Source organism: Passer montanus, unplaced genomic scaffold (assembly GCF_014805655.1).
Source record: "Passer montanus isolate IOZ18808 unplaced genomic scaffold, ASM1480565v1 scaffold1, whole genome shotgun sequence".
Taxonomy (NCBI): Eukaryota; Metazoa; Chordata; class Aves; order Passeriformes; family Passeridae; genus Passer; species Passer montanus.
This window is the reverse complement of record NW_024356504.1, coordinates 3,645,008-3,672,698: the sequence shown is the minus strand read 5'-3', so window position 1 is coordinate 3,672,698 and position 27,691 is coordinate 3,645,008. Positions and strand designations below refer to the sequence as shown.

Genomic DNA, 27,691 nt, shown 5'->3' with positions numbered 1-27,691 from the left:
AAAAAGATCAAAGCTGTTTAAACCAAACAGGCAGCTAATTCCTATGCTGTCATTGAGTCACTGGGGCTAAAGCAAAAATGCATTTTTGCACACGATGCATATTGTCAAGTCAACAAGAGAGAAAATAAGAAAATGAATTTGGTATAATTTGTTCTAGGTTTGTCTCAGGTTTGCATCTAAGAAAGCCGAATATACACAGTAGCCAGGGGAAGCAATTCCATCTATTGGGTACTTGTGAAGCCACAGCTGGACTGTTGTATTTAGTTTTGGTCCCATTTGGTGCAAGAAAGATGCTGACATATTTGAAACTAGCTCAGCACAGGATCACCAGCAAGGTCAGGAATTGACCATGAGACTTGGGGAGAAAGGGTAAGTGAACTTCATAGGATAAGAGAGAGTGTGGAGGAGACTACATTCTTCCTTCCTGAAAGTCCACAGTGAGAAGAGAAGAGCTAATGGACATTAAATGGTCATGAGGTAGATTTTGTGAAGATATGAGAGACCTTTTTTTGCACTACAAGGGTGGTCAAACACTGAAACAGATGCCCAGAGACTTGTGAAATATTCATCCTTGCAAAAGCACAAAAATTGGTTTGGCTCTGAGCAACCAGAGACAACTTTAAGATTGAGCCAAGTGCCAGTATGGTGCTACTTTGAGTGAAGGAGTGGACCAGTGACTTGACTTCCAATCTAAATTGTTCTGCATGCCCTCATTAAACTGTAATCTAGAAAATATAAGGTTGAAGTGCTCAATACAAATTGGTTTTTAACATCATAAATCATTGTGTAGAGTATGGAGAGGCATGCAAATTCCTAAAAAATTCAGTTATGCCCTCTGGTCTTAGTTGAAGTGGTATAATGCCTCTTCACCACAGTTTACTTTGGTTCAAATTTCTGAGGATTTTCACATGCCTATATAATCCAAAGGTCATTTGAAGGCAGCTCAGGACTTGAAAAGCATGTAGAAAGGTGTGGGAAGAGGGAGGTGCTGGAGAAGTCTTCTGAATGCCAGGCAAGGTGCCTGCTAAAAGTAGGAGTGGGAATGCCTATGCTGCAGTAGGAGCTGGGAGCAGCTTGAGCTTTCCCCATTTGGCTTTTCACCCCCTGCCTCAATTGTCCGTTGTGGCTTGGAGCATCCAGAGTTGCTGTGGGTTCTCTCTCAACAAAGATGCTTGTTCTGTCAGGTAGAGTTTGTGTTGCTGTGTAACTAAGCAGTTAATTTAGCATTGAAATAGTATTCTAAGGTAAAATTCATATTATGAGGTTGCTGTAATTGATATTATGAGAGTGAACATTCATTGCTGCTTGCTCACAAAATAGTAACTAAGATGTCACTTTTATCTTTAAGTATACACTTATTTCATGGCACAGTACATTTTTCCTTTTCAATTGCCTATTCCAATAAGTGCATTTGACAAGTATGGCTCTAGTAAATAATGCAGTCTTTGGTATTAATTATCTATATTTTTGTAGTGCCATTAGAAATGGACTCTCCAAAATTAGCTCATCTTCTGTAAAGTTCATATAGGTAAAAGTACTCAGTTTCAAGTTAAGCAGAAAGGAAAGAATCAGTCTTGCATTCCACAGTCCTTCCTCAATTTGTTTTTTTCACTTGGATAGAGGAAGAATAAAAGCAAAGGGCATTTGTTATCTAGCAAAACTCAGAAGCGATTTCACATGAAAGCATAATGAGTGTGACAGGCTACAAATAGCATTGAACATGAATCTTGTACAGAAGAAAGGAGAAATGTCCTTTGGTATATTTACTTCAATCAACCCTAATAAGGCTTGTTTTATGTGTTTTATGCATCCGCCATCATAATTATAAATCCTTGACATTTTAGCACTAGCATTTATATCTGCCAGGGAAGCTACCCGAAGTCAATCCTCAAGGAATGTCTGTATTGTGCTATGGATTTCCATAACAGCTTTCAAGTAGTTACTAAGTGGCTTAAAAAAATTACATCTCAGTCATGCTTGAAGGGCTCATCAAACTTTGCCACAAATATCAACGTTAAGTACCCAATCAGCTGCATTGTTTGAAGTACAGTCACGTGTGTCCATGAAGGAATAGGTTGGACAGGAAGAAGAATTATAGAAGGACTTATCAATCAGGCAATTTTTTTTTTTAATGACCTTTCAAAAACTCCTTTCCCTTCTTTCTGAAGTACCTGGTTCTTGAGCTGGGCCTGGCAGCTGCTAGGCATGCTGCTTCTCTTCCTATTTAACATTTTTGTATTCTTGGAAACTTTTCAGAGCAGAGGCTACCAGTGTTTGTATGTGTGTAGTACAATTCTACTACTTGGCTGCTTTTGGACAGTACCAAAAAAATCTGAATAACAAGGATAGGAAAAGTGTCAGGTGCTCTTTAGAACGACACTTTGGTGTACGTTGTTTTGGCATGTAGGTAAACAAGATGAGCTAATCACCATAGCTTTTATGTAATATATCTGTAATTTGTTTTCATATGTAGGTGTGAAGAAGGCTTGCCATATGGTGTGTGTGTTGGTATTTTTCCTTGACAGCCTTTATTTTAAGTTTAAGGAATTCCAAGGCATACTATTATGCAAGAATATAATTTCAAGCACTCATCAGTATATACCACAAGAATACCTTGACAGAATATTGAAGAACGGTTGTAGAGCTCCAGGAAAGTTTTAAATTGAAAAATTAACTAATGCTTTCATCCATTTTGAGGTACCCTATTACCTTAGTTTTATGTTGCACTGTTACCAGGCTTTCATCTTTTAACCATTTGAACAGGATTCTTTCATAAGTAATATATAAAACCTGATTTTACATTAATTGTGTGGGGTGAGGAAACTTGCACAGCGTCTTTGTGAATACTTTTTTCTTTTTTTGGTTCAGCATATGGTACACTTTGCTCTCAGTCTTCTTGCCTCGATGTAAAGCCCTGTATCCTCGTGGGCATAAGTTAAAAATATAGCTTATTGAAGTTCTGATTTTTAAAATTGTTTTAAAATGTTATTTTGAACGTTGCTGTGTTCTGCTATCAGTGTGTCACATACAGAGACACTGTGTATCTTTGTATCTCTTTGTTACATATGCAGAGGTAAAAATGCAAGGTTACTCCTACAGATCTAAATTGAGGGACCACAGAACAAGGTAATGTGGTCCTGTGGCAAACATCTGTTTCTGCTGTGGCTGAAGCCATCACTTCTTATGCCATGAAGCTCAATGAAATTGTCACTGAGCTTTTCAGTCACTCCTCCTGACAGTTTGTTAGAATTCAGGTGCTTTCTCTGAAAGAGTCTTTTGCTAATGAACCCAAAAAAGGGAACATTTTATAGCCACATTATTTTATGAGCAACTGAGAACAACTCTCACAGGAGCACTGGCCATCACGAGTAAAGATATGGTTAAAAAAGTGTTTTTATCCTATATGGGTATTTGAAATCATGGACAGAGAGTACCTGAACAGGAAACAAACATGTCTGGAATAAATCCACAATTTTACTGCCTCTGGTTGTCTCTGAGAGAAGAATCTAGATAAAGTGAGTGTGGAAAAAAGAAGTTAGGAGGAAAAATTTCCATCCAACTTGAATGAAAAATGTAATAAAAGCTAAGCATTTAATTGCTTTTTGAGTATGTAATTTCAGCTGTTGAAAATAGTATCTTTTCAATCATGTACCAATGCTAGCCTATGACTGAGAACTTCTCTTAGTGATTTTATCCTGACAGTAATTGAAAGCTGATTAATTTAATTGCAAACAAGCTTGTATTTTGCCATTTCTTCCTTAGTACTTCATGTAAATGCCTAGTGTTTGGGGTCAGGAGGGAAGTAGTGGTGTCTATTTTCTAATTCAGTACAGAAAAGCTAGTAAAATATACAGGTTTTAACCTTATTAACAATAATCTAGTTGTCAAAAGTGTAGTTTGAAGAGAAATAATTATGGAACCTTTTATTTAAAATGGTGTATAGGGCAGTGTAAAGTCAGCTGTTTCTGACTTAACAAACAAGTGCCTTAAATTGCTGCTATTTGTTCAAAGGTGAGGATGTTTTTCTTTAGAGTTCTAAAACTCCATGAAGTTATATTTAAGTTTAATTAGTGAGGACTGAAACAAAACTGTTGCAGTATTAATTTGGAGGGACTTTTGATGCCTCTTGTGTGTGTGGAGTCCCTCCCCACGCCCAGGGAGGCACGGCTGCCGTGTGTGCCTTTCACTGGATCTTAATCCAATGAGTGTGTTGGGGAATTGAGTTGTGTAATTTGTACATAATCTTGTTTTACTTTTCTGCAAGCTTTGCAATTGAAATATCAGTAAAGTATTGGAAGAGCTGCACTGTAGGGCAGCATACAAAGTTAAAATTTGGCTGTATCACTGCCTTGTAATACCACAAAAAAGATAATAAGATGGAAGTCTTTGTTATTGCTGCCCTGTGTTGTGACTATGTCAGTATTGGTAGAGAGTTTAGTAACCAAAAACTATGGATAAGTACTAAATTTTGGTAATTTATTGATTTTAGTAGGATATTAATAGATATTGCAATAACAATGATAATGGTTGTAGAACCATTTCACCTGTACAGAAATACATATGTCTTTCACAATAAATATTCATTTTTCTTAAATAACCTTTTAAAAAGAGATGCCTGACTACAGCAAGTGTACAAAATTGTACAAATTGCTCAATTTACAAATGTCTAAAGTAATATTTTGATGTGTTAAGAAAACCCAAATCAGCTGACTTTCTGAATTCTCAATATTTGAAAATATTGAACTGGTAAAGAATAAATTAGTGTTGCCAACAGTGGTGTTGTTTTATTGATATGTTTGTGGGGATTTCTTAATGCATCCTGAAATTCTTTTCAATCAGAAGATTTTGGCAGTCTGTTCCAATTAAAGAATTTTCCATACAGGAAATGAGAAGTCAATTATGAGAATTATTTTTGAGTTGTTAATTTACATAACCTTAATTGTATTAATTCCCTTTGAAAGACCGAAGCAGATATTTATAATACTTTGATTACCAGTGTATGTTAGAATTGCTACTGGTAAGATGCTGCTGCAACATGGTCCTGAGGAGTTCTCTCTCAAATAAACATTTTAGAAAACAAAGTTTTTTTCACTGGAGACGAAAGGCATCACATCTTTGTTACCTCCACAGGCATACTATAGTATCTCCTTTCCATACTCTGTAAAAAATGGGAGTTTAGATTGTGTTACTTAATTACTGGTGTGTTCCATACTCTAAAGAAATAGGTTTTTGTTGGTTTTGTTTAGGTTTTTTTTTCCCTAAAAAAAAGTCAAAGTACTGCCTGGGTGTAGACTAAGGAACGGTGGGTTTCTCTCTGAAATCACTCACAGAATGTCAGCAGTAAGAGGCTTCCTGTTCTCAGGCAGGTGTTGGGCCTGTGTGGTCTGGCTCAAGTGGAATCTTCTTCCAGCTGTTTGCCAGGCTGTATTGCAGGTGTTGGCTTACAACTGTGCGCTGTCTGTCCGGGATCAGAATGTGGAAATAGAGTGCTGGTGTGGGTACAGTTGGGACGGGGCGTAGTGTTGTCATCTCTTCTCACGCCTCTGCTGCAGGAGTTGGGAGGAGAGAAGCCAGCATGTCTCCATGTGCTGAACCTTCTTGTTTGGTGAGCGAGAGTGGCAGGTACATCAAGGGGCAGGGCTGACAGAAGCATCGAGTCGCGTGTTTGTGATCCTTTTGTATAAGGTGAAGATCTGGGGCTTTACCCACACTCGGGCGCTGTGATTTCTGCCCCTCAACCTGCCTGCACCCAGCTCATTCCTGAGCAGGAGCCAAGGAAGGTGTTTAATTTGTAACCTCAGCTCTTGGGCAGTGTCACCCAGTGCTGGGGCAGGTGCTTTAGGGAGCCTTGGTGACACGAGGAAATTGTCATATCAAAACTTTGACCTGGGTGGGTCCTGTGCAGGTGGGCTGGGCACCACTGATGCCCTTGGCCTCGTGCAGGGCAGGGCCTTTGAATGCAGGACTCCCTCAGCCCTTTGGGCAGCGCCCACCCACCTGAGTCCCTGCACTGAGGGGCCTTCAAAAGGAGCTGTGGGGATGTGGTCACCCACCCTGGGCAAGTGACAGGTGGCCGTGGTGAGGAGCAGGAGGAGCAGCCTTGCTGGGATTGCTGGGAAATGGCTGTGCTGTGGCTGTGATGTGGTTTGCCTCTCATGGCAGACACCTTACCTACCTGCCAGCTCCATCTCATGGTGTCAGGAGTCTGTGACTTGACTTGCCTGTTAAAATAATTTTATATTATTATTTCTGCACAAGATTGCACAAATTGATTTGAACTTTAGAGGACTGAGGAAATGTGTGGTGCTTACAAACCACAGTATGCAATAGTACATGGCTGCTGTCCTGGTATCTGCCTGTGACCAGTGGAAAATACTTGCAGAAAGCACAAAGATATAGAGTGACTATAGTATCAGTTTGTCCTGGTTTGCCCTTCTGGTTTGCACTACTACATCTTTTGGAGGTTTCTGAGACTGAGGTAATACTTGTACCTATCTACTTAACTGTTCTTCCTGGTGTTTTCTATGACATTGTCTAATTATTTTTTTTTTTTTAACCAATTCCCACTTTTCACCTCTGCAATATCCGGGGGCAGTAAGCGTAGAATATTCCAAAGTAATATAGCATTTAATTTGATTTCTATGGTATGAAACAAAGGAGAAACTCAGCTTGGTCTGGTTGAGGAATTCAGTTGTTCCCATCAAATCACAACCAAGTTCCATTTAGTCCATTCTACATTGTGGATGCTCAAATGAACTTTGTATCCTGCTATTACCTAAAGTGCTTTCAGTGCCACAGTCTTACACAATCTCCAATTTCCTCTTCATTAGTAACAGCCTCTTTTGCAGAAATTAAATTTCCACAGCAAAAGTGAGACTGAGAAAGCAAACCTTTTGGTGTACAATGTTGGTGGAAGTTACTGAATCAGAATGAGCTGCCATAATAGCAGGAACATGAATAGTCATTTTAGAAATAAATTAAAGATACAATAAGATGGAGGTTTTGATTTGTTTCTTCTTGGTACTGGAGAAAATTGCTTTGATCTGTTCATGTCTGGATCTCAGTCAGCCTTTTTGGCTATATGTAATTTTGGGACATAACTAATGCAGTGTGAACACTTGGGTACTTTACATGCTATGCAGGAATAAACTACAAAGAGAGTTGTCCTTGTTACTGGAGTGAATCTTCTATATGCTTTGGACAAGTAAAAAGCACATTGTGTCTTGTAAAAACTTAGCTGTATGGCCATGGAAAGGAAACAGGCTCCACATGGAAAAAGAGAGCAAGTTTTGTACCTAGTTATTTTAGGGGTTTTATGTGTCTCTGAAGTGTGTCTTGGTAAATATGAGCTGACACATTTCTAGCAACCAAATTATAAATGAGTGGAAGACCTGAAAATGTCAGTTTCTTCCTTTTAGAAGCACTTCAGAATTTTTCTTTCCTTTTCCTCCATACATTCATTTCTTCCCTTGGGCAAATGAGTTTGTTTAAACATTTGTTTCAGTGTACTGTTTTTCATAGGATATAATTGTTGACACTTCCTGGAAGTGTCAGAGGAGATTTGATGTACTAATATATTCATAAGAGAGAGCATATGTATACCTTAAAATAACACAGAGAGAGATAAAAAAGTAGTAAATCAATCCTTTAAACTTGTTTCTGTGTATATCATGATGTTGCCTAACCAGTTGTGTGTGTTATGGTATTTTTTATGATTAGCTGGGAAAACAATAGGATAATCTGAAGGAGTGCAGAAAAAATAAAATAAATTAGCACCTTAGGCAAAGTTTTTGCCATTTAAATGGCAAAAGAACTATGTCATGTCAGGTAGTGGGGTAGGGAAAACGCTTGAACTGCTACTCTTACCTCTTCTGCTTTTGCAGAGGACTCTGGAGTGCCAAGCATCCCAGAGTTGAGAACATCATATCTTCTATTTCGTTTTAATTGTATTTTTGTTTGTTTTCCCAGAGGTGTAACATGCTTAACTGTTTTCCTGGAACTTTAATACAATTTACACTTAGCTACATATGTGTGAGTCGCTTCTTGATGAAGCTGCATAATCACAGACTGATCACTTTATATCAGTAAAGACCAAAAGGATAATCTTTGTTAAAGACTAGGTTAACAGAGGCAAAAAAATAATTATTCTGGTGGTTTTTATCATTTTCATGGCCACATCTGTGTGACCTTGGACAGCAGCCTTTGGAGCCTTCCCATGTGCCTGGAGTGGTGTAAGAGCCAGTGACTGACAGGTCTCAGAAACGTGTACCTGGTCCAAGCTTGCAGGGCAGGATGGGAGGAAGGGGCAGATACATGGTAGGTAGAGAAGTGATGAGTGTGTGTGCTGGACCATGAAACTTTCATCCTTAGAGACATGGGTTGGACAGCTGGGAGGCCTCATGCTCTGTCATTGTGCTGGATGGATCTTGTCCTTGGAATGTAGTTATGATGTTCTTACAAATAAAACATGCATCTGCTCGCTCAGTGCAGCTTCTGTGGTTGTGTTACCTTTGTGCAGCATGTCAGTCAGTAGCACTAAAATTTTTTACACTTAATAACAGCCTCTACCCCCAAGAATTAAATGCTGTTCTGTGTTTTTAAACATCTCTAAGTGTTTTGAAATCATGTAAAATGTTCACTAATGGTAGCATGCTAACTCTGAGAAATGTGTGTCAGCACAGGGCAGTGCTGAAGCATATACTTAAGTCATATTGAAGTCAATGTATCTAAACACAAATGCCTGTGCTTTCTGGAAACTGTGTTTGTTGTTAGCTCTTCTGAAATAAGATCATTAATTTTGTACTTTAAAGGAAGTATAATATTTTGGGGTTTTTTTTAAAGAGTGAAGTTTGGAAATACTTTATACAAAACAACATTATTTTTTTGTTTTGATAGCTGATTGCCGTTTATGATGAACAAGAAGCCCCCCGTAAGATTGATGGCACCAATGGGAATTTGATGGACAGAAATAGCCCAGACTCCTTTGAGACAGAGGTAGCAACTCAGCTGGCTGCCTTTCAGCCCATTGGTGAGATTGAAGTGACTCCTTCTGCCCTAAAACTTGGTATGTATATCTTGTATGGTTTTTTCTTTCATTTTTCTTTATTCTCTGTATGTCTGTAATCCAATTTTATATATTAGAAGATTTTTTTTAGCATCCCATTGTTTGCCTTGCAGTTCAATGAGGGGCATTGAGGAGAAGCCATATGGGGAGTGTCTGAGGTCTCTCAGTCTGTTCAGCCTGGAAAAGGGGAGACTGAGGGTGTGGCCTAAAGCTTTCTTGTGAGGGGATGTGGAGGGCCAGGCACTGATCTCTCTGGTGATCAGTGACAGGAATTGTTGACAGGACCCAAGGGAATGACATGAAGCTGAGTCATGAGAGGTTTAAGTTGGATATTAGAAAAAGGTTCTTCACCCAGAGGGTGGTTGGGAACCTGAGCACATTCCCCAGCACCAAGCCCGAGTTCAAGAAGCATTTGGACAGCTCTCCTTGGCACTCTTGGGGATGTCCTGTGCTGGGCCAGGAGTTGATGACAATCCATCATAGTATTCTGTAAGAACACAAGATGAAACCTTTGATAAGTATTTTCAAATACCACAGTCGTTGAAAAAAAAACCCCAGGGTGTTTTTTTTTGAGGAACCTGGGTTCAATGAGTTTAAAACTGCTATGTGCAAGTAATTTTACCAGTCATCTGAGCTAGTGCCCTGTTTTGGGTGTGGGAGGTGGGAAGAGGAATATGCTGATTGCAAACAGTTCAGCTCTTTGCCTTTGAAGAAGCTGCACAACTGGGCCTGCTTGCCTTTCTGACTTTCAAGTGAGCAGACCGTGATTAGGAAAGGCTGCTGCTTAATTCCCTCTTACATCAGAGGGTACTGCATGAACTGCTGCAGCTCTGGTGCACCATGTTGTTCCAGTGTGCCTGGATGGCCAGGAGTTCAGACTGGTTTCCAGTTATAAACAACTGGAGTCTTTTATGTTGCACACAAAGCAGTTTGAAAAATGTTCTTGGATTGAGAGTAGGCTGAGCTACCACCTAAGTACTGGATACAGAAGCTTTCAAAACTAGATTGAAGGTGAATCCTGTGACTGTCTGCCTGTAAAGCACATGAATGATGCTCAGGAGAACCTACTCTGCATCTCACCAGTGCCCATAGCCCAACTCAGCCTGTGTTTCTGAGCGCTGCTGGCAGTCTCCAAATGCTGCGCAATAAAATCTGAGTGTAAGCAGCTGGGGCAAGGGTAGAAGTACTATCTCTAGTTCTGCTACTCTCATGGACTAGTCTGATTACACCTTGAGAAATTGAATGTTCACTTGTCTATTTTAATTGCATTTTTAAAGGAAAAGACTAATTAAAAAAAGTAGTGAGCTGAAATAAAATTTCAACTAAAGTTCCCTGGATGAAGCTGTGTAACTTCTAACAGAAGTCTGTGTTCATTTTTGTGCCTGCTCTAGAAAATTCTAAAATTCAAGCTGCATGAGAATTTTTAGAGTAAAATTTGTGTTAATGGATCGTATCTGGTTTTTTCCATATTCTAAAATAGAAAAATCTTTTTCCATATTTAATGACACACAGGAATTTCTTATAACTAAAAATCTTGAGACAAGACTTATTATTGACATAACTTGTATGTATTTGTCTGTGTTTGGTAAGTATGAGATATGGAATAGCTTGTAGCTTAAGGTTCGGTGGTCAAAAGTTTTGCCACTTAATTTGTTTGCATTTTTTTAAATGGTGCTGTTACCACATTTTAGCATGTTACAGAAAGTAGAGATTGTTCTCCAAATACCCCTGAGCACTACTTAAAAAAAGTGTTTAGTCTTGTATACTGTTGTTACATAAGTTGAGGGTTGGAGAGAGGAGCACTTCAGCTTCACACTATTTCATGTAAAGCAGTTAAGTGCTCAAGCTCTTGAGCTCATCAGTAAGCTACCACGTAGTTAATTTGCTACTGTTTATGAAATCCTACTGGAGAGCATCAAGGATATGAAATATAATGTGCAAAGAGCAGTCAGGGTTCTATTTTTGTTTTCAGTGCAATACTAACATATATTTGAAGATAAAATGGTGCTTGCTTCTTGAGTGATCATTGTCCTCAGTTCTGTTTCAGATTGGTTTATTTTGCAGGATAAGAAAAAGATTTTCTACCTGTTAGTCTTGTAACTTAGTTTGTACTCTGAAATGTAATTGCTTTCTCTTCTGGATTTTACTTCATGATTTACAATTTCTTTTGACTTAATTTTTGCCTTTGTCTTTTGTGTACAAGTGCCTGGTCCTTAAATTATGTGACTATTTCCATTAGAGGCAAATTGAAAAGTAAATGAAAAAATAGAAGGACAATTTGGTTGCATCAATATCATTGATGCATGAACCACAGTAGTCTGGCTTCCTGTCTAATTATTGAATTGACTCCCACTTGCTAGCAGGAATAAATAATATTAATTTATAAAGCTGTTCTTCTTCTGAGAGCAAGGATGTGATTGAATATATATATATATATAGGAAAAAATTGTTGCTTTCCATAGTCGAGCTGTGCTTCAAGAACTATCATGTACTTACCTTTCTGAGTATTTTTCCAGAATGCTTTTAGGAGGGAAATGTATTGTTATATGAATTGTCAGATTGTGGAACAATTTTGCCTGTTAATTTCTGTTGGGTGTTTTATGTTTTACGAAATCAGGTCCATGGTTTTATGTAGAAACAATGGCATATGATCTGCTTGTTTAATACTTAGTGCTTGGTGCTTAATAAGCATGTGAAACTAAACACTGCTCTTGACAGATGCGAGAGAATTGCCACTGGCTTAGAGCAGACACATGAGGTACTGCCTTAAAACATTTATGTCTTTTATAAATTGTATATATGACCTAGTTAGGTTAACTGTATATTATACCAAATCTTAAAGCCCTTCCTGTTTGGATAGAGATGGTAATAATATTGGGTTTTGGTATTTTTATTGTATGTTTACTTCTTCGAGGGTGTTTTTCTGTTTGTTATTCTAGAACAATGATCAGCTTGACTGTCTGAAATCATAGGTTTCCTGTTATGTAGTTGGTTACCCTTTATTTTTCCCTTTATCATCTGTAACTCTAAAAGTAAGCCAGACTAAAAACAATCTTATATTTGACTCAAAAGCTAAAATAACCTTATATTTTACATTGCTTTTATATATTGGCAAAAGTTTAGAGCAAAAATGTAAGTTTAGTTTACTTGATATCAAATTACTTGCTTAGTATGTATTTCCTTAAAACAGTTCAGGAAATGATTCAGCTATTTGTTTTCTTTTCCCTGAAATAAATACTGCTCTACTTTTAAAGCTAGCTCTGTTTCCAAACAAGTGCAATTGTGGGTTCTTACACTTAATTTAAGAAAAATGCAGGAAGACTTCATGTGTTCATGGATGTGGTATCTTCTGTGTCCATAACACGAGGTGAGGTGCAAGCAGATTTAAGTACCTCCCTCCCTGCCACACATCACTGGATCATCAGGTGCTGTTGCTGACAGTGTCTTTTAATAGTGTAAAAGCAAAAATCCCAATTTGACACAATCTGTGCTTGGGTAAAGAAAACATTTTATGCTACAATACAAATGGTGTAAAGCACCCGCTAATATATATGACAAAATTTAGAGGAGCACACAACTGTTTAATGTGTTCAGGCAGCTGCTTGAAACAGGGAAGAAATTGATCTACTGATTTTGTTATTTCTGCAGATATGAGAGCATTGAGACAGTTGCTAAGATGGCAGCAGAGCTTGTCTTGTATTATTGTTTCTTGTGAGCAGAATTTCCCAGAGTACAATAATGATGTGGCCATGACAACAGTTTCCAAAGAATGATACAGGCAACTAAATGCTGAAATAGCTGATGTACTTTTGAAAAATGTATTGGAGATAAACTTCAGCATCTCTAACTCCAAATACCATTGCAAATTCTTCACTGCCTTTTTTTTGGTACCATGTTTCTGAATTATAAAGCTGTGTATAGACAAAACCCTGCAATGAACAGTGAAATCACAGTGTGTTGAATACTTTGTACCTGCATGACTTCAGCCCATGGAGAGTGTAAGGTAACACACATCCCAGGGAAAGATATTATGGCCCTCATAAACAGTCTTCTGTGCACCTGTAAGTGTGCCTGTAGTTTCCCTTGCACCTCATATTTACTGTTGTTTTCTAGTGGTTTTCCCCACATGGTGGGTCATGGAACAGGAAGGGGGGAGTTATTTTCATTATGTCAATTTGTTTTTTCCTTTTCAGTCCATATGGGCAGGAAGGAGAGAGCACTAATTTATTTATGGAGAATCCGTTTTATGGACAAGTCACTCTGAGCTGGAAATGCCCTCATGACTGGCTCAGTGTTTTGTTTGCTTCATTTGGTAAATGATGGTTGAGTACACGCAAATTTAGTTGTTGCTTTTGTCTTGCTCAGCTCCTTGGTGTTAAGTAGTCAGGATTTTGTCCAGAAGAAGACATGCAGCATTTAAAGATGCTTGTTGATTTTAAATACTAAGGTATGGAAAAAGTAAGGTCTAAAGTAGGCAGCTTCATGATTTTTGCTTTATTTATTCTTTTCCCCTTTATTTGGGAATTGGTTTGAAGATCTGAAGCTGTTTTCTGAATACAGTCTGGAAGCAGAGACAATTAAATTACTTTGTTGGCTATTACAATAAAATTATGCTCTTAATCGATTGATACCTTTACTAGTGTGAACTAGTAACTTCGTTTCAAGTTGAGATTAGATAAAGAAATAAATTCTTGCAACAGTTATTGATAGCAGGTTAAAAATACTCTTGTAAACTACAGGAGTTAACTCCTCCCTTTGCAAGCTTTCACTGTTGCATAGAGCAGTGTCTTGATTTTGCCACTGAAAGGTCTAACTTCAGTATTTCAAATTTTGCATGACTTTGTTTTATAGCAAATCCCTGAGTTTTTATCCGTTTATATGTACATGTCTGCACATCTGATCAGTGTTCTAGGCAAGTGGAAGACGTAAGTGAAAATAATGGTTGGAGTGACTGATTACAGTCTCTCTCCTAAAATAAGCTTATGAATGGTAGTAGTGGTTGGAATTAAAGCTACATGCAGGCACTTGTGCTTTTCAGCCGTCAGTTCTTTCGGTTCTGGACATTTAATGTTTCTTCTCAGTGAACATTTTTTCCCCTGAAAGCAGAGATTTCTGGGATGTTTCAACCCTCAGAAGGGCTAGTTAGTACAGGATAGTAAGAGTAGTAGCCTAGAAGGTTTTCACTGTCCATTTTTGATGCATTTGGTGGTGTTGTGGCCATGTCTTTTTGGCATTTGGGAAAGGTTACTTTGCACTCTTACAGAATAGCCTTGAAGGTGCTTCAGACAGAGAATATACTCAATTAGCTTAATGTATTGCAGTGGTCTTGGGGTTTTTTTAGTTTAAATTGTGCTTCATGGGATTGTTTAAAACACTTTGATTTGCCCTATGTGTTGGGGTTGGTAAGTCAGTCAGCGGAGGTGCTTTCATTGGCAGTGTCTTGGTTTGAAGTCTAAGGGAATTGAAGGGAAGGTTTCTTCCACGAGTTTTTGGAGGTTTCTGCCCTGATAGGCCTGACAGGGATTAAATTGTTACCTCCAGGGTAGGGATGTTGACAATTTCTGTGTAACTTCAGAGCTCGGAAGGAATTTCTTTTCTTTCTCATCCTCTTTGAAGTGGAAGCATTGTAAGTAGGCTTGGGGGCATTTTAAACAACATTTATTTGATTAGTCCTCTTTCAAGTTGGAGTTGAGATACTACAGATATGCAGACTGTGTTTTTAAATACAGAGAAACCACATTAATATGTATTTTTAAAATTTATGAAAACATACAATGTGAAGCTATTAATCTGATAAACCAAATATTGTTAATGCCTTATATATAGCATACAAGAGTAAGTAGGAAAGACTTTTTCTTGCATGAACGCTATCCTTTTCTTCCTGATCTTGCAACATTGTGATTTTTGTCAGTACATGGAGTGTACTGTATCCAAGTCACAATTCTCTCCTGTGAGGTTCTGGAAAAACTAACATTTTGAAATTGGTACATTTCAAAAGAAATGCATTATGGAAGAGCATGCTGTTTTCTTGGATTGAGAGAATATTGCTGATTTCCTTAAGGAAATATGGCTGTGTTCTCTTCCAGTGCACTGGATGGCTCCTCTCCTAGTAATGATATCAAGTACTCTTCTCTGCTGTTTGCCATAGGCATGAGGATGACACTGTACTTGATAGATTTTTCTCCTCTGTAGCATCCAGTGTAATCTGCTTTAAAAGAATTGTGATGATCAATTCAAGTCTACTTGCATTTCTAAAACAAATGGTTTCTGTTCTCAGGCAAGCTAAAGGTTTGAAGATAACTTTTCATTTCAGTCAGAGGGAAAGTCTGGTATATTTTGACCTCATGACTTAAGCTTGGTCTTATTTAGTTGTCCTTGATTCATGGAAATGAGTTTTGCTTTATCTTTGTATTGCAGCAGAATAATACATTAATGTTTTCTGTAAAGATGTATATAAAATTTCCATGTGTTTTTCTGTCTTTGAGCTGCCTGTTTACAAAACAAGCTTCCTTTGACTGTACCCAAGAATTTAGTGCTAGGGTAGGTAATAAATTTATGTGCATAGTTTGTTACTAAAGTATCTCTTCTCTTTTTAATAGCCCTTTGGTTTCTGATTTCCCAAAAGATTGTTCCTCATCCATTATTCTGCCTGTCTCTATTCCCTTTAGACTTTGCTTAACATGCCTTACTTTGGAGTAAGAGGGGGTATCTCCATGAAAATATGTTAACTAGAGAGAAAAATATTTTTCCATTGCAAGTTAGACACTTTTCTGCAGTAGCTCTCTAGCTGGGATGTTGATTTCCAGCCTTTTATTACCTTGGGGAAGGTTTTGGGTAAGGTAATGAATGGGACTTAAAATGATGGAATAAATTCCATTATAAATGTCAATGGTGCTTTTTGACACACATTGTTTGATGTCAGTGCTTTTACTGAGATGTTGTCTGTTTTTGTTGTGATGTTGCTGGTTTTGTTGGTATTTTTGTAATATTATGCATAGCTGGTTTTAGAGATAGTATCTTCTAAAAAGAAAAAGACCAATCCGCTTAGCTAAGTATTTGCAGCTGAAGGCTTTGAAAGGCTGTAGTACAATATCATACTTCAAAACCATAGTGCAGTCTCTGTCAGTACTCTTTAGTGTTAAGTAAGAGGAGAACGTGTCTGTTTATAATTCTGTACTCTACTTGTGGTATATTAGCTCAGAGGCAACATGGCAAAATGTGTATTTCAGGTAGAAAATGAGCCTGCTATGCCTGGCTGATGGATAGTTTGAAATTGTTCAAGTTAAAACAATTGGGACTTCAGCTAAACGTCTGAAGGTATTAGATCAATAAGAAGTTATTCAATTTCCTCACCATGTAAAAACTTGAGTATCAAACACAACTGTTGTTCAACAATAGTTGCAAAGCAAAAGAATCCTGTGCTGATATTCTTGTGAAGCATTCAAGAAAACTATAAAATTTGATTTAACCAAAAATTGATGAATTATAACAGGATTAGACCAGTTCATAGGACATGGCTCATCAGTGTCTTGAAATATGGTTATCTAGATGCCACACAGATCTGGAAATATTTCAAAGGTAATTTTTTGCAACCTGGTAGGATACAACACTCTTAGGCTTTGTCCCTGAGTCTTTGCAACCACTGTTAGATTCAGGATACTGGATGAGGTAGACCCAGTACGGCTCCTCTTATGTTCTTACTCCTTGCAGCCTCACAGAAAGTTTCAGCTTCAGGAGGTTTTGCTATTTTATCTTTGAAAATTGTCAGGAACAAGATTGAAATTTAACACTAAAACTAGTTTACCATGACCAGAATAGAAAATAATAACATCTGCAAGAGTAAGAAATCTCTTTATATGGAAATGTCAAAACAGAAAAGGTTCTTAATTTAAGTTAGATCTGTAAAATACTGGTCATATTTAATTATTACAGAAATGTGTACTAATGCTGTAATTTGTGATCATCCTTTAAAATACAGTTAAAATGCTCAAAAAAAATTGCTTTGCAGCTCTACTACTTGCAATAAAATGCTGCCAAAGTGATATTCAAGCTGTACAGTTTAGCTGCCAAAGTTTTAAAGAAAATTAAATCATTGAACCATGGAAAAGTGACTGCATAAGCACCTGTAACTGATGTTAGCTGAAGTGCTAAACCAGCTTTTGGCAGCATGGCCTCTTCTGCAGGTGCACAGATTATTTTCTTTGTGTCAGTTTATTCAACTAGTACAGTTCATTAAGTATTTCATTTGAAGTTGAGAAACGGACTGGGAATTGAAATAGAAGAAATACTTATTTTCACCTTTCAATCTGTGAATAAAAATAAGGTGCGAGAGTCTAAGATCTATTAGTTTTAAAATCTTATAGGATCTATTACCCTAAAATGATTTATTTAAATTCAGTAACTACAGGTAATATGCTGCTTAAAAACTCAATGTCTTTATTAAGATGAATACTTCTTGCTGTGTTCAGCAAGTTCGATGACTAAGACAACTGGTATTTTAAGTATATCTGGAGTTCAGTTTCTTTTGACATCTGAATGCCATTGGAAGGATATTAAAAAATAACCAACCAAAGCAAAATCCCAAACAAAACCCTCAAACCTCAACCCCCCAAATAAACAAACAATCAAAACCAAAGCAAAATGCCCCTGTGTATATGTGTGAAAGGAAATTCTAATGGAGCACAACAATTTTTCTCCTCAAAATCATGTTTGAAAAACATAAGCTGTTTAAAGTGGCTGTAACTTTTAATCTTGTGTCTAAAGATGGAAATTGTAGGATGTATATCAGTCAGTAGATGGAAAATACTGAGATTCATGAAGATGCTTCATTTGTACAAGAATAAGAGAAAGCCTGGCTCATACTGGAAAGTACTGCTTCTTTTTTGTAATAGCCAATGTGTTTTCACAAAACTCCTGGCCAGTCTGCCCAGCAAGGGAAGGAGTTGGACATTTTTCTTGAGTTTGAGCTGGAGGGGGGAAAAAATCACAACTGCCTGTTGTGAGCTGATTGATCCTTGCTCCAGGAATCCGCTGTAGCTACGTCCCCTTTACCCAGTCTCTTCCCTGTGGAAGGATCCTGTAGCTGGGATCCTTTGGAGCAGAGTCATTTTGTTCCCTGGACTGCAGTAAGTCTGTGTGCTTCCTGTCTGTCTGATGAAGAGTTGAAAAGAGGAGCACTGTGAGGTGAGAAGATCCTGAAATTACTCTGTATCTGGCATATGTTATGACTTAAGTGCAAGAAAAGTATACCTGGTTAAGGTCCAAACTCGAGTCCTGTCCTTCTGGAAGCTCTTCTGAGAAAAATGTTTAAATGGGAAGAAGGTACCAGAATTATTTGTACAGTCTCTGTAGATGCATACATCCTAGTGCCTTGAGAAGTGATTTACTTCTTATTGTATGGATGTGGATTTTGATATTGAAAACAGGATTTATATGATTGAAGTATGTAGGTGATTCTTACATGTCCAATACATTATAGCACATGCAACCAGAGAAAACATTTTTTAAAAATATGTGGCACTGGAAAATATCACCCCAAAACAATACCTGTTTGAAGCCATTCCTGAGTTTTACTTGTAGGCCATTGCTTTTGTTTTTCTTTGTAAGAAAAAATTACACCTCATTTGGAGTGATAAGGAAGTACTTTGTGCTGTGTTGATGTGTATGACAGCTCTTGCTGGAACTGTTTTTTCACCTGTTTGTAGATTTAAGTCAATTGTCTTAACCATGATGCCATCCTGGTTCATTAATCTTCTATCCATGGGAATTTAAGAAGTGCACTGTGCACTTTGGGAAGCACAGCTGTAGATTTGAAATTGTATTGATAGGTGCTGTTATAAGCAATTTGAGTTAGCTTTAAACATAGGAGTCGCATCATCATACCACTGTGTATTTAAAAAATAGAAGAAGCTGTGCAGTACCATCACAAGGTAGAACATACAGCTACATTTGCAGTACATGGCAGAACCATTCCATGATGCCTCAGGTGGTGGTAAGCAATACATCTGATGGTGAACAAATTTACACACACTGATTGCTTAGTACTCTCAAAAAGTGCTGATTGGAAGAACTGTCTATATGCCTGTTAATGTGAAAATTGTCTGATAAAAAGGAGAAAAACAGGTACATATATTAATCTTTTAAGTATTTAAATATAAATTAAAAGCTTGCTTGTAACTTTGTTTCCAGAGTCTGACCTGCTTCATGAGAAGACCAGTTTAAAAGCAATTTTGGCTTCTTGATATAAATGATTGTTGTTTGTTTTGTGTCTGTTCAGAGCTCTTCTAGCCAAGAACTGTCCATGCTGAGGTGCAATTTTATGTTTGTGTGTGTATGCATATAGTATTTAGGTGTTTTATTTCAACTGGCTTGAAATGTTGTGATTTGTCAGAAGGAGCTCTGAAAAAATATTTGGGGGCATCTGCAGGTAAGAAAATAATTTGTCTGTCTGTCCAGGTGGGGTAATTTGGAAACAGGCAGCAGAGTAATTGTCATTGGTATGGCCTTCAGTAGCTGATAATTTGATACACACTTGATGGACAGCTCTTTTCCCATCATAGTCAGCATTTTTATATTCAGGAGCAGAATTTTAAATTATGGCTTTAACTGCCTAGGTGATTTATTGTAGGTCTCTTTCTGCCCACTTTCTGTCCAAGTGTATTAGTTTGGCTCTAGAATAATCCTTCCCTGTTACCTAGAAAAACAAACCAACCAACCAAGTTAGTTGTCACTGATGCAGTAGCACAATACACCTGTGCTTGTGTTTCCTGTGTTCCTTGGTTTGTCAGCTTACCTGAAAGTCATCTGAGAGTGTTTGCATCCAAAGCATTGCTAAAATTGATTTTTAGTACCTGATTTGACTGCTTTATACATAGCTCAGCCTGCCAGAAATTCTCATGGGTGATAAAGTCTGAGTGTCTTCAGCATTTTTCAGCAACCTACAACTTAAATCACAAAGAATAAAGGGATTTCAGGCTGGAGGCAGACTGTGCTTTACTGAGCAAAGCGACATTAGAGCAAATTAGTGAAATTAAGGAAGGAAAGGATAGGAATAATATTTTTTTGTGATATTGGTCATCTTGAGCAGTACTGAACTGTCTAAACGTAGGCCTGAAATCTGATGCTAGAAGTCAGAGCCTGGAAACCCTTGTAGAGCTTAGGGGGACCTCAGCAGGGGCAGCTGGAGCTCCAAAGTTCCCCTGACCATGTTCGTGGCTGGAAATCCAGACCTTGCATTGTTTACTTGTGGTTGCACAGTGTTCTTGAACACATCACTTGTGGTTTGTCAGGGCCCCCCTAACCTCAGATGCTGATTTTTGAACTACCAGCGGGCTTCAGTGAGGCAGAGCACACTCCTGGTCATGGTATGTGTTCATGTCTGTGTACAGCTTTTTTTGTGAAATTTAAATAACTAGCAAAACAAACTAAGACAATAGGGTTACATCTGGTATGGAGATGTTTCTTCTGCCATTGTTGATGAAAATTTTCACTTTCTAATTGTACACAAATGGCAGAAATCTCTTCTGGGTTTTTTTTTTCCCTTCCCTAATGCAACCAATTTAAATCTAAGTGTGGTTTGTACCATATGCTTGTTTCAACCATATTTGCAGTTAAAAAAATATTTCCAAAACATAAGAGTTCAGGGAAAATACACTGTTAACCATGAGTCTGTGTAGATACTAATTTTTGAGGGTGGTGCTAGCAAAAATAAAAGATTGATCTACATTAATTGAAAATAAGTGATAGACTTTAAGCAGGGATAACTGCAGGACGTTTTCCTTATCAGTTTTCTCTAAGAATGTGTGTTGTGAATAAGGCTGACACATGTGCTTAGAAGGTGCTATGGTACCATAATAAAAGGTACTCTGCAAATTTTTAAAGAGTGGAAGGTTAAAGGCTGTCATTATGAGAAAAAATTTTGGATATGTATTTCAGTTGTTGTTGTCTCTGAACTCCTGATGCAGATAACTATTTTTTAGAACTGAGTTCCTAAGTTTAAAATACAAAGTGCTACACTGGCACAAAACAGTAGTGTTTATTAAAAAATGTGTTTCTATGATAAACTTGGTATGCAGGAAGGAGTTGCTTTCTCTCTCATCATTCAGGGAAAGATGGATTTTGTGTTTGAACTTACATTGGTGGTTATAAATGTTCAGCACAAATGTAAGAGCGTGAGTAGAATAATGTGGTAACACAGCCTGACTAAAGGAAAGCTGTAAGGAAAAGGCAGCATTCCGTTTCCTGACAGAAGAAAACAGATGACAGAATCTTTTAAGAAAATGCATGTAATTTTCTACAGCATGTCTGTAGTAAGCACTATTGCTGATGGTTTTTCAGTACATTTTGTTCATGGCTGAGGAAGATGGGGATGAATGAATTCAAGGTATGTATGGATAGTGGATGTGGTCCAGCTCCTGAATCAGGTTGAGTCTGGGGCAACAGATGTGGGGAGGTTTCTCTTTGGGAATGCAAGGGAGCGTGCTTGCTTTCAAGAGACCTGAGTTGTGCAATGCAGAGGAGGTTGGGGAAGGCTGGAAAAAGAAAAGAGCCTGTGGGAGAGGCACAGGCTGGAATGCAGCGAGAGGCATGGGATGTGTTCTTATGGCAGGGAACAGCGCGAGCCACAGAGGAGATGGGGAGATGGAGCAGAGTTCATTAGCTCTGGGAGCTGCTGAGAATTGCTGCCTCATGAAAGGGAATAAGGGACTCTCCTGAAAAGGAGGGGCGGTACATCGTCTTCTCTTTTTTATCAGTCATCCTCTTTGCTGTGGATTTTCTCCTATTAACAAGAAATTTTTGGTTCAGTTTATCTTTGTCTAATAAAAGGTTTGGTTTGTGTTTTTGTGGTGTGCACATGTAAAGCAATAAGGGCCAGAGGGACTGTTTTGTGTAATTTTAGCTAAAGACTACAGCTGACTCATTTCACAGAGATGTTATGATGTGTGATATTTCTGTACAAGAAATTATGTTACATGTCTGTAAATACATTTAAAAAATGAAGAAAATAGACTGGTTTTCTCTTCAAGTAAAAAATTATCTGTAGGACCCTAAAATTTACGACATACTGGGAAAAGAGAAAGCGTTATATGTAATAGCCAAAAAATCCAGTTGTTTTTCTACAAGTAGGGAAGCATTCCAGATGAGCACCATAAATTTCATTCATGGCAATAAGCAAAAATTTGCAGGAATAAAAAGAAATAAAATAGCTGCAAGGCCATCTTTCCGAACTGGAGGATGGTATTCTCTATAATCCTGCTGCTTTCTGCAGACTTTGGTTGCAAAGTTTAGACAGTTGTAAATTTTGTTTCAGTTTCTTTGGAAAACACTGACAAAAAACAAATGAAAGGGGATCTTCTGAACTAAGGATGGGGAATGTGGTAAGAAGGAGGATCTTGAAGCAGTCAATACAGAGAGCAGACAGAAGTGCTGAAGCGGTGTGGTACAGGAGACCTCTTCACCTGGTGTGTAGCTGCTGGAAGGTCCTGGAACAAGCAAGGGTCTCATTTCCCAAGCAGTAAGAGGGTTGGGAGCCTTCATCTTTCTCTCAGCTTGAGGAATAAGGAAGAAATTAGGAGTTTGTTGTAGAAGACAGCTCAGTAAAAAAGAAGAAATCCAATTTCAGAGTGTTGGCTTTGGGAGGAGGATGAGCTTGATATAAATGATCTTTTTGTGTGAGTTCACTCATCCCACTCCCTTCCCATCTTTGTCCTCTTAAGTTGACTCTGGGGAAATTTTTGTACCTTCTTAGAGTTACTGTGGATTTCTCACCCTGGAAAAAGGAGGACAGAAATGAGAAACGAGGCTGGGATGACAGCTTTGAAGAGTATAAGGAACAGTATGCTCATTGAGCTGTGCAAGTTTTACAAATAGAAATACCAGTGCAAAGGGTTTTCAATAGTTCCTCTGTATTGTTCATGTTTATGTCAAAATGAGATGGAGACCAGGTTGTGTTGAATCACACAAATGTTTCAGCATCTGTTTTCAGACTGTTGTATTTTAAGACAGACAAAAAGTCTGATACAGACCACCAGAAACTTTAGTCATACACAGAAAAATTTATTTTAAGGTATAGGTTGTTATCTTAAAGAAGGCAGTAACTTGTATTTAGCTTTTATACACCATCGTACCAAATATGCCTAGCGGGGAAACAAATTTCTCCTCAGCTTTATGTGAAGAACAAGCATATTTGGGTGGAGAGATTTGGTTCATTTTGACCTATGGACACTTTTGGAAAATAACACAAAATTTGGTGATCAGTCCCTTTCTACCCAACCTCCTTGTAAAAACATGCATAGCTCTTGGTACTAAGATGATATTCACTTGGCAGAAAAACCATTATTTACCTTCAGATATTTAAGCATTCCCTTAATACCAGGACACAAATTTAAGTCTTACTTCTGCTTTTCTTACTGGTTTCCTGCAGAAGTGAGCATAGAAAGGATTACCTAAATATAAAACTTGCTCACCATGAGGGAAGGGAAAAGAGCTTTAGGTTCTCTGGTTGCCCCTCATCAACACAAGGTACTTATTCCAGCTACATTGACAAAGTTGTGCTGAAAGTGAATGTAGTAGAATCAGTCCAGCTTTTTTAGCATCTAACAAAAAACTGTTGCATGTTCAAACTTCTTTTCTAGGTCTAGTAATTATGGCTGCCATTAGCCCCAGCCACTGTAATTAGTGCTATAACTGACAGCTGTAATCTCAGTTTCATTCACTTGATGGTCACAGATACATGCAGCCAGTCATTTGTTTTTTTGAGGAGGTGCCTGTTTCTACTGTTTACCTAATTTAGGTATCTCATGGGTGGAGGTCTATTACATCAGGGCATCAAAACTTTGCCATTTCTTTAGCTAAGTAAATCTGAAATGGTATGACCCTATCAGATCTAGTAGTTTAACAGGTGGGTATTACCACAGATAAGCTTATATTTAAGTGCTGCACACTTCTCTTATTTAACCACATGAAGCTTTCCTTTGTGCTAATTTGGCATCCCTAAACCTTTGAATTCTATTTTGTCTCACAGGCACACCACTCCTGGTACGGAGGAGCAGTGATCCATCCTTGGGTGCACCTACTGACTTCCCAAGTGCTTCTCATCCCAGTGACCATGGTCTCAAGCATGTTGTGACAGTAGGTGTCATGTGACTCCCCTTCTTAAGACCAAAACCTTTCTTACCTGTTGGTATTTAGTAGTTTTATAAGCTATACATGTATTTGGATCTAGAACAAAATGCACCATACTCGTTTTCTGTAAAGTAGAGAATTTCCTCTGGAAAAAATCGTTGTTTTAGGTGATACAATCAATTAACAGATGTTCTATATATTTTTTTTGAATAAGAGATTTACATAAAGTTCAATAGTGTCATAAGGCATTGGAATATGACCTGAACTTTCAGCAGTTATTTATTTGTTCAGTATCATGTTGTCCAGTTTATCATTGCTTCTTTGGTCTTGCACCCTTTTTTATTTTTCTTGTTTTCTAATAGTATTTCTGTCATTGGTACCTTGCTAGTATCCTGCATCTTTATCTCACTTGCCTGTCTTACCTGACTTTTCTGTTTTTGAGGGCAAATTTGTTTGCAATATAGTTATTACTAAGTTCTATTGCAAAGCCACAATTAGTGAAGATGCAGTAACTCTTAATCATATGTTTTTGCAGTCTTTAATCTTCTTAAAGTGATGCTGTCTTAGTTGCAATTGGGCCACATGTTCTACTTTGCAGTTTTAAGACCTGAAGTTTTGTGTGTGGGGAAAGTGTTCCTACATTACTTCTAAACTAATGAAATTCAATAGAATCTCTGAATGTCAACTGGGATAAGTGTCTCGAGCAGAATAAAGCTATTTTTTAATATTTGCCTAGAAAGCTCTGTTGGATCTAGTTCTGCTCTTCTTTAGACCACATGAATGCTGGCTTAAATGATGCTGCTGTTTTCATTTGCTTGTAATATTTATGCCTTTTCCCCTTTAGATTCTCTATGCAATGTTGCAGTTCACTCCCTGTCCCCAGCTGTGCAAAACAGTCTATGGCTGGTTTATTTCAAAACAAAGCAACACTCAGAAGCCCTGGGTCTTTGTTTGGTGCAGGAGGGATGTTTCAGACTAGATCACAGCTAGTTTAGAGCAAGGTCCCACAAATGGCTGTGTTGGCACATTAGGGAGTAGTGGGGAGAGCTGGGGTTCAGTGACATGTGCTGGAGGTGGGAACATTTCAGCTGAAGGTGTATTTAAGACCAAGCTTCCAGTTAAGTTCATGTGAATAAAGGAAGTAAATACACAGTCAGCTGACTTGCATGCAAATAATGTTCTATGAGTCTCACTCTAACACTGTGATTCTGAAAGCCAACACAGGATTTTAGTTGACTGTTCATTGTTTCTCTTTGCATGGTCAAATGCATATGCATCTAAATATTTTGTGTGCACCTTATTTTACAATGGCTTGTTTTATTTGCTAAGTGGTGCAATTTTAAAAGTCTCAGTGACTCTCCAAGTACATTATGATGTTACAGGGGGCTGAACTTTGTCAAAGTTCTGCATCATTTGTCAGACCTGTTTGAGCTGAGAGGTTTTTCTTGATGTTTGTTGCAAGCATTTACATATTAATGAAATAGTGACTTAGTCTGATAAATGAAAGTACAGAAAAGAATTCTTGGTTAACAGTGCAGATCTCACACTCTTGGCAGAGCTGAGAAACATATAAAGTGAGTATGTCAGTACGTAATGCTCACCCGTGATATTTTATAACCATGAAAATGGCAAAAAAGGGTGGAAAAATAAGCGAGATCTGTTTCATTCCAGGGTGTATTTTGAATGCTTTATAGACCGTCAAGAAGGAAAAAATAGCATTTTGTTGAGTTGGGTTTTTTATGTAATTTTAGTGGTGACAAGTGCATTTTATGCCATTACATGAGGATTGCAGTAATACTTGGAGGTTAAAGCATCACTATGCTTCACTGACTTGCATCAGTACAAAAGAGTCTTCTAAGCCTAAAGGAATTCCCTGTGCTAAAATACAGAGCATCCATCTGTCAGCTGCTGGGATGACAGTCAAAGCTGGACTAGTAACAGGGGTGGAGAAGGACTTTTTTTGTAATATATCATGTAAAGGGAAGGGGAGGAGGCTCAGAAAGTTCAAAGTTGTGGTTTGGTGTTGTTCTGATTTTTTTGTGAAAGCAAAAATTTATTACAGCAGAATACGTTACTCTAGCTCTTATTTTCGTAATAGTACCATTTCTAAAACTCTCATCGTCAATCATACTGAAATGCTTTGGCATAATGTTCTGGGAAACACAGAAAGCTTAAATAACATAGGTTAAATTAGGTACAGATTGTTTTAAAACATGCAGAAAAATCAATATCTGACAAATGAAAAAACATGGCAGAAATAACTGAACACTGCATTTTGAAAATAGCTATAGTCTTTCAAGTGTTAAAGCGCCATTTAGAAAAAATTCATTTGTTCTGTATATTGCTGCTGAAAATTTAGAACTAATACTGAATTTTCTTTGCCACAAACCAGAGTTTTTTTCATGTTGAACTGCTTCCTTTAGTCACATGCAAATTAGAAAACCCAGAACTGTTGCTAGATGAAACATGTGCATGTAAGTGAAAATTAAGCTTCTGTATTTATGCCACAATTATCTTAGCAATTATTTTGTAATTGAAAGTGACTTTCATAATTCATTAAGCTTTTTTGGCACTTCTGTCATTTTGGTGTTTGGTACACGTGGAAGTGGCAGTGGGCTCTGTGTAGCAATACCCATAGGCTGCCCCACACTGATGCACCAGTGCTTCCGCAGATTTTTGTGAGGTGACTACCATGGGATTCTCTGAAGACAACGCTGATTTACCTCCTGGAAAGTGCACTTCAGTTGTGCAATGAGTAATGCATGAAATAGGACAGCAAACATGCACTAATACAAGAAAGGAACTTTGCTATCCCATTCAGGTGAACTGGTAGAACCTGATGAACCATTTGAGCTGTTCACAGTATTTATGGCAGAGTATGTGTTCAAGCAGAGCATGTGTTCTGTTTTTCAGATGTTGTCCCATTTATTCAAAGGAAGATCTGATTTTTTTTTAATGCTATATGGTGATTACAAAAATAATAAAACCTTTTCCAAATGACCAGGTAGTTTGAGGAGAATTTGGGCTATACTTTGCTATCTTCTCTGACACATCGTAGCTGTAGTTTTAGCCCCAATTAACAAAATACTTCTAGATCAATCAAAAACTGATAGTGAAGTCCAGCATCTGTTCCCTCAGGCTGGAAGTCATTTAACAGATGGTACGAAATTTGAGTTTCTTTTTTCATCCAAACCTCTCTTTGCTTATTGTGATAGCTGCCACTGGAAAATTTAGAGACAGTAATCAGGGAAAAATAGGGGTAATATACATCAGAATTTTTTCTTTGTTTGTATTGAAGAAAAAGTATTTGTTAAAGATTTTTTTACTTTATTAAAGCTACTCCTCAGCTTTTCTGCCTAGTTACGATCACAGAGCCCTGGCCAGGCTTTCCAGAATGAAAACTTCCTTCCCTAGGTATCCAGAGAGGACTTCAGGGATACAGAATTAGTTTAATGTACTTATGCACACCTGAGGGCTGGGCAGAGAAGGGATTGAGAGCAACCC

At 37.8% G+C, this 27,691-nt stretch overlaps 1 protein-coding gene across 3 annotated transcripts in view; it reads left to right on the top strand.

The window, feature by feature from the left end:
- PARD3B (par-3 family cell polarity regulator beta) overlaps positions 1 to 27,691 on the top strand; it is a 395,877-nt gene that overhangs the window by 111,503 nt on the left and 256,683 nt on the right. For all 3 annotated transcript variants that reach the window (XM_039719949.1, XM_039719858.1, XM_039719777.1), the window contains exons 3-4: positions 8,896 to 9,064; positions 24,087 to 24,193. In XM_039719949.1, coding sequence (XP_039575883.1) covers positions 8,896 to 9,064; positions 24,087 to 24,193 — 276 coding nt within the window. The remainder of the gene's footprint in view (positions 1 to 8,895; positions 9,065 to 24,086; positions 24,194 to 27,691) is intronic.